General features: G+C 34.6%; 1 protein-coding gene across 1 annotated transcript in view; it reads right to left on the bottom strand.

Moving 5' to 3' along the window:
- The window catches only part of LOC107702221 (sushi domain-containing protein 2-like), a 35276-nt gene that overhangs the window by 6959 nt on the left and 19910 nt on the right, over positions 1-8407 (bottom strand). Inside the window, exon 15 of the mRNA XM_016504468.1 lies at positions 3285-3381. Coding sequence (XP_016359954.1) covers positions 3285-3381 — 97 coding nt within the window. The remainder of the gene's footprint in view (positions 1-3284; positions 3382-8407) is intronic.

Genomic DNA, 8407 nt, shown 5'->3' with positions numbered 1-8407 from the left:
ATGCACTTAAGTCTGCGATCCGCCGTAAAGCAAGAAGAAGAAGAAGATGCGTCACACGCCGGCTGTCGAGGACACACTCAGGACAGTTCAGACATTGCAGTGAATCAGAGGTAAAAAACGATATAAATACTGTTCAGTTTCTTGCACAGACTGATCGTTTCATGTCTTTACACATCAATGTATCGTCACAAGCTGCAGGGTTTAATTTGGTTTTGTTTGTGTATGTTTTTTTGACTCTCAAAGCCGTGATTCCCATTCACCTCCATTATATGACTGACAGACTGCAACAGTTTGAGTTAAAAATCTCCGTTTGTGTTCTACTGAAGAAACAAAGTCACCTACATCTTGGATGCCCTGGGGGTAAGCAGATAAACATCAAATTTTCATTTTTGGGTGAACTATCCCTTTAACTGTAACACTTTAACACATTCTGTCATTTGTCATTTTCCACATTTATTAACCTACTGTATATAATCAGTGATGATAGTCATCACAAGTTGGTTTAAAATATTTTATGAGTATAGCAAATATATGCATAGCAAATATTTAACTTTATTTATTATCTTAATAGGTTTTGGAACAGAGCTACTGATTGTGTGGTTTATTTTATTTTATTTTATTTATTTATGAATAAATAAATACATGCATACATACATACATGAATAAATACAAATACAATAATAAAATAAAATAAAATAACACAAACAGTAGCTCTGTTCCAAAACATATTAAGTTAACTACCTAGATAGCATAGACACCATTACCAACACGTTATAATTATTTCCAAGATAGCTCTTCTAATTCTATCTGTAGAATGGGACATACTCTGCAAAGAGATTTTATACGTGACAGTGTCATGTTGTTATTTTAGCAACACTAATGTCAAACTCTATTTGAATCACTCCTGAGTTGAAAAGTGTGCTGTTAAAGTGGCATGAGTGTTATGTAAAGTTACTGCCATAACGTTCCAATTTTATTCACCTATGAGGTTCCATTTCAGTTATAGGATGCTGCCTATGTAGGCAGTAGACATCAAGACAACTCACTAGATTTTGAAGCAGAGCTATTGTGTCTTGGGTAAAGAGTTTACATATTTGAAAGCTTATTTAAAATGTACTAGCATGAAGACAGAAAAACTAGAAATAGTAATGTGCCTGTGACACATACAGGTGCATCTCAATAAATTAGAATGTCGTGGAAAAGTTCATTTATTTCAGTAATTCAACTCAAATTGTGAAACTCGTGTGTTAAATCGATTCAATGCACACAGACTGAAGTAGTTTAAGTCTTTGGTTCACAATTTGAGTTGAATTACTGAAATAAATGAACTTTTCCACGACATTCTAATTTATTGAGATGCACCTGTATACCTGCATAAAAAGAGAGGCCTTGCTTACTTGCCTGTATAACCACAAATATAGGGGTCTGTGACGGTGTGGCGTCACACCCTTGAGATTTATCAGCGCATTTGTAAGGATAGAAGAGCAGCGGTACATCTCTCTCAATACAGGTGTGCACCTTTGACTCTGGCACTCTCTGATTACCTTCCCCCACAGGATGAAAGAGGGATGGGTTTTATGAGGGGCAAGTGAGACATATTACCCCCATGGCTGAAACTCTAGACATGATCTAACTGAAAGCTAGAGATTTTAAAATTGAGGGAAAGAGGAGAAAAGAAAGGGGGAAGGGGATTACTAGAGTGGGGGGCAGAAAAGGTTAGCAGAGGAGAGTTAACATCTTTTTTTTGTTGTTGTTGATGATAATATACACTGAACAAAATTATAAACGCAACACTTTTGTTTTTGCCCCCATTTGTCATGAGCTGAACTCAAAGATTTTTTCACCTTTTATTGTGGCCAGCCTAAGGCACACCTGTGCAATAATCATGCTGTCTAATCAGCATCTTGATATGCCAAACCTGTGAGGTGGATGGATTATCTCGGCAAAGGAGAAGTGCTCACTAACACAGATTTAGACAGATGTGTGAACAATATTTGAGAGAAATAGGCCTTTTGTGTACATAGAAAAAGTCTTAGATCTTTGAGTTCAGCTCATGAAAAATGGGGGCAAAAACAAAAGTGTTGCGTTTATAATTTTGTTCAGTGTATATATATATAGATAGATAGATAGATAGATAGATATATAATCACAGGCATGAAGGTGAAAATGGATGAGGAAAGATAAATGGGTAATATAAATCATGCGTTTACACTGGAAAACGGTTGAATTCTATCATATCTCTGATGTCTTCCTTGAAGAAGATATATACGAGATATATCCGGCCCAGGTGAGCTTTATGAGTTCATCTTCATCACACATCAAGATTATACATGACATGAGCACACATTTCAGTTGGAAAGTTCAAACAAAACGTGCCGTGACACTTTTGCTTGACATTGTCACATAAATTCATCAGAAAAAGCCTGTTTGACTGCAGTAAATCAGTGAGACAAATCTAAAAAATATTGACTGGCATATTTAAAGGAATAGTTCACCCAAAAAAGACAATTCTGTCATTTACAGTGCACCATCATAGTTCAAAACTCATTTAACACAAAAGACATATTTGAAGAATTGTACTGTGCATTATTTCCCATGCAATTTCAATGGATGAACCCTGAATCTTTCAATTAAATCTTTGAATCTTCATATTTGAATGATTGACACTGAAGACTGGAGTAATGGCTGCTAAAAATTCAGCTTTGCCATCACAAGAATAAATAAATGCTGCCTCAGTGAGCAAAAAAACTCCTTTCTCAAACATTTTTAAAAATCTTACCGAACCCAAACTAAATGCATGGAAAACAGTGACCAGTTCATATCTTTAAAATGTCATCTTTTGTGTCTTCTATGGAAGAAACAGTCATAACCTGTCTGAAATTGCATACTGTCTAGTAGGTACTATATTTGGTTTGAAACTTACTTCACAAACTGTTAAAAAAGTACATTCTATATAGTATGAATTTGGGAAGCATGAATGTCACTGTCACATGACCTACCAGCATCAGTTGCGTCTCTTTACTGCTATTCACAACTCCTCTCGTGTGGCTTAATACTATAGCTATTCACAGCTATATAGTATATATGGTTATTTATTAGTATATATAGTATTGAACTAGGCATATTCGGACACAGCAATACAAGCAAGGGTTTGAATGATATGAAAATGATTAATTTTTTTCTCAAGTATTCTTTAAATTGCATGATTTCAACAAATATTCAACATATATACTAAACAAATGAACAACATGTTTGGACAACAAAAGAAACACATTTGTACTCACTTCTTCTGTTTCTTTGTGTACACAACAATTGCTATGACCATGACAACCAACGCCAACACTGCACCAACACTCCCCAGGACAATGGCCAACGTATTATCTGTAAATAAAAGTGCCAATACACATTTGTTAGTAATTAATAATAAATCATTGCGCTCCCCCTGTGCAATATTAGTGTGCAACATTACACTGCATTTGCATTCTGTAAATTTTCATTGAGCAGACACCTTTATCCAAAGTAACTTAAGAGGAATACAACAGCTGGCATGCAGTATCCAATCTTGCTTTGCATTTTATTCAGTTGAGTGCTCTTGATAAATGGTTAAATAATCAGTTGAGCTTTCCAATGCAAATGAAACTGTGTTCTTTATAAGAACCACAAGTCTCCTTTGGCCCCAGGCTAAATTCCTGACATGTCAAACAGGACCGAAGACATGTTTGGTTAAACAACTTCCGAGTGTTTAAGCCAGGTGCATTTCGCATGCTGTTCCGACACTGGAGAAATCTACTGACAAATCAAAAGCACGTTGAATGAAACAGGCACACAAACCCACACTCGCCTGTTACGTCCTGAGATTTCCTTCCTAAAGTTTCCAATTAATATACCCCTGTGTGTTACACCACATTCTGATATATGGCCATAGGATAAATGTATTTGTATGTAAGAGTGCCTGAACACAGGTTGATCAAAACCAATCACTGAAAAGAGGTACCACACAAGCCAGGTGTGTGTATATGTCATCTGAACTGGTCTCAAGCCCCTCAGGTCCCAGAATGTTGCTATGGCATTGTTAGAGTGTTTGTTAGTGGTTAAGTGGTTGTCAGGGTGTTGCTAAGGTGTTTTGAGTTACTGCAAAGGTGATTTGGGAGAGCCAGGATTCTACAGCATTTTGATTCGTAAATGTGCTTTGGGACTCTCTTGCAATACAAGTCTTTGAGATTTTTTTTGCTTTATCATCAGTTTTATTTTAATTTTGTTTAAATAAATTACTACTATTATTTAGCAAGAACGTAATAAATTGATCAAACGTGACAGTAAATACTTTTATATTGTTACAAAAAAAAAACAATTTTAATTAAATGCCTGCTGAACATTATTTTCATCAAAGAAGGCTGAAAAACCAAAACTACATGGAAAATGTTGCCTTTGCAATAAATTAAATCAAGTAAGTTTAAGATTTATATTTTATTTAAAGTTTATTTCCAGTAACAAAAAAGTTTTTAATGATTTTAGGCAACTATAATATAACCCTATTACAGTTTTCAGAAAAATATTAAGCAGCACAACTGTTTTCTATACTGATGATAATAAGAAATGTTACTTGAGCACAAATGAGCATATCAGAATGATTTCTTAAGGATCATGTGACACTGAAGACTGCAGTAAAGGCTGCTGGAAATTCAGCTTTGCCATTACAGGAATAAATTATATTATAAATTATAAAAAAAAATAAAAATAAAATAAATTGCAATAATATTTCACAATAATTCTGTTTTTACTGTATTTTTGATCAGCCAAAAGCAGCTTTGGTAAGCATAAGATAATTATTTCACATACAATAAAAACATTTACCAATCCCAAACTTTTGATTGGTAGTATTCCTACTACTTGTTTCACTTCTGTTTCAGTTTTTGTTTGGCTTAGTGTTATGTTAGAATCATTATTATACTCTTATACCTTTTGTTCTTTAATATTTTGAATTGTTTTTAGCTTTATTTTTTGTTTTTCATTTAAATGTTAAGTTTTGAAATTTTGTTGTATGCATTTGTCATTTTTATTTAATTTCTTTATTTTTAAAATGTGTATAGGTAGTATTTATAAAGTTTTAGCTTTTAGTTTTGGATCTGTTTTTAGTTGTTTTAATACTACAATTGATTGCTTCTGTTGTCCTCATTTGTAAGTCGCTTTGGATAAAAGCGTCTGCTAAATGACTAAATAAATAAAAATAAAAATAAATAGTATGAGCAATTAAAATAGTGATGTTTTTCCAAGCACCACTAATTATGCTCAGCATTTAAAGTGTACAGCTCCTGCTGGCTTCACTTTATAATGTATACAGCTCTGTCTTTACTGCACTGCAATCAGTCGACAAGGTAGTGATATCAACAATGCAGAGCTCATTGTATTTGCACATGTTTTTTAGCCTCTCAAACGCACTAGACGGCTGCAGGTGACCCGGACCGATGCTGATGACATGTTGCCTTGGGAACAAGAAAAAGAGCAAGTTAGCGGCTAAACTCACGTTGTCAGTTTTATTCTGCATCATATTCCTCCTCTCTCTTCAGCTGAGTTCAATCTGTCACAATGCATTTTCACTGGCAGCTTTGTCCGTCATTCCTCCATGCCCCCCTCCCATCATGCCGTTTTGCGTCCTCCTGGGCCTGTGACTGTCTCATTGGGATGTGCATTCATATGCGAGTGTCCTCAATGAATAAATATCTCTCTCTGTTCTTGGAACTTGGAGTGATGATTTCTTTTTCACGTCTACTGCTCTTCCTAATCGACTTCTTCCCTTCCCTGTAGCCTCCTTTTTCCCATCTTGTGCCTCTTTACAGATAGAGAGTTATAACCAGTGCAATTTGACAAAGCGGTACAGCATCAGTGCCATATGTTGAGACTCAGGGCATCTGCAGTGCAGTGACTCACATTTATACAAACACAGAGTCCAGATGGGCTTCATGAGGTCAGTCCCAACAAAACAACGCTATTAACTCTCAAAACTAGGGCTGCAACATCAAACTGATAAAACTGGTAATCAAATTGACAATAATCAACCTTAAATTTCATTACAGATTAGTTGGGATCAGGAACAATTGCATTCCCATAAAAAAAAATAAAATTAATAATAATAATATTATATATATATATATATATATATATATATATTGTTACGTCTGTATTTACATTTACATGTTTTAAAACACACTTCTAGTTGGATAAAAAAATAAATATATTTAAAACTAAATTTATATTTATTTAAATTGTTAAAAAATGCCTTAAATTGATCAAAAGTGACAAAGAGATTTATAATGTTACAAAAAAATTATTATTCAAATAAAAGCTTTTTTTCATGGTTTACACAAAATTATCAATCAGCTAAAAGTGTCACTAATTTTTAAAATTTCATTAAATTTAGATAGTGTCGATAGTGTCGTAACATATTTTGTGTACTGTATGTACTTTTAAAAAAAATTGCAAAAAGAGCACCGGACAGGTGAACTCCTCACAAAAACAGAAAATTTAAAAAACAGAAACTAGAATAGAAACTTCTCAGTTTTAAAAGACTACTGTGGGGAAAAAAAACAATTACAAAATTTCAGAACTAAATTACATTATGAACCAGTTACCAACATTATATCCATCTAATCTGGAACAAGTGCCATTTTTGATTACACTCTGTAAAAACAGATTTTGTTTCATTCCTTTAACTATGGTTAAAATCACAGATTAATATTTGAAACAAATTCTGCACACATTGTTTGGGAGATGTTTGAAATTATGATTGAGGAAATATTTGACAGATTATCAAAATAACTGTTTGGTTGTTGTAGCCCTGCACAGAACCACATGATTGTCACTTCCTTCATTTCACCCTCACTTTCCTGCTTTTTGCTCCTCTGAATATGAACTCTGCTGGAATGCATGCAAATAACTAACCGTTGAGGGTTATTTGCTGGGGGGTTCTAAATGCTGTAATGGGAAGTCAATTACAGGCCCGGGCAGCTCTTTGATCCCAGCGCCACTGACATACTTGACGGGGATGTGGGCTAGAATGTCAACCTTTATCAGCCAGTAGCCAAAACAAAAGAAAGAGAAGGAGAGAGTGAGAGAGGGAAAGTAGAGGAACAGATAAGAGGGATAAAAATCACTGTGACCCCACATTGTCTTACAACATGGGAGTAAACAGAGGTTTAGTGGGACTATCAATTCAAGTGGAGGTGGAGCCCCGGCCTGAACACATTGCTCACTTAACACTAAGACACATGTCAGCTCTTAAGGCCGGCCTTCAAAACAAAGATAATGACTATAGACATGCTCAAGAGCAATAGATATGGCCATACCATAAGAATGAAAAGATGTACATGTATGGAGGGAGGTTATCTGTAGGTTGTGCTTTCATGCTAACTAGAGCAGATCTGTCAGAAACCTTTATGACAGCTGAAAAATGACTTTTGTAAATGAAAAAACCCACCAAACTGGTCTCATGTAATTCTCATGAACAAGACGGTTACACTTTATTTTACAGTACGTGTATGGCAAGCCGTTTTAACATTTAATCTATAAGCCGTACTAGTATCTATTTTTTAGATACTAGTATCTTTTCCATTAAGTGCTAGTACTTATTCATTAGGTACTAGTGCTTATTCTTTAGCTACTAGTGCTTATTCTTTAGGTACTAGTGTCTTTTGTAAAGTTACTAGTACTTATTAATTAGATACTAGTACTTAATCATTAGATACTAGTATGTTTTCATTAGATACTAGTACTTATTCCAATAGTGACTAGTATTTAATTATACTCTTCTTGTTAAGAAAAAATAGAACTAGTACTTATTTTTTAGTTACTAGTAACTTTTTAGACCAGAGATATCCTGAACTTAATAGATACTAGTACTTTTTAAATTAGCATTTCTGCCCAGTATGGTAATCGTATGTTGAATATTAATAAGCCGGCACATATAGGAGAGAGATTAGACAGGAAACAGAAACAAGACGATGGATGTACTTTTTTGAGGAAACCACATAGAAAAGAAACGATTATTTGTACACAAGCACATAGAAAACGTATTTTGTCAGTTTTGTAAACACTGTAAATGCTGCAGACACTGAATGTTTTTACATTAATGTTCTGTACAGGGCACACTGATGCTGCAGACACTGAATGTTTTTACATTAATGTTCTATACAGGGCACACTGATGCTGCAGACACTGAATGTTTTTACATTGATGTTCTGTACAGGGCACACTGATGCTGCAGACACTGAATGATTTTACATTAATGTTCTGTACAGGGCACACTGATGCTGCAGACACTGAATGTTTTTACATTAATGTTCTGTACAGGGCACACTGATGCTGCAGACACTGAATGTTTTTACATTAATGTTCTGTACAGGTCACACTG

This window comes from Sinocyclocheilus anshuiensis, unplaced genomic scaffold, assembly GCF_001515605.1.
Source record: "Sinocyclocheilus anshuiensis isolate Anshui unplaced genomic scaffold, SAMN03320099.WGS_v1.1 scaffold582, whole genome shotgun sequence".
Classification (NCBI taxonomy): domain Eukaryota; kingdom Metazoa; phylum Chordata; class Actinopteri; order Cypriniformes; family Cyprinidae; genus Sinocyclocheilus; species Sinocyclocheilus anshuiensis.
The sequence above is the reverse complement of the archived record's forward strand: the minus strand, read 5'-3'. Positions and strand labels throughout refer to the sequence as shown.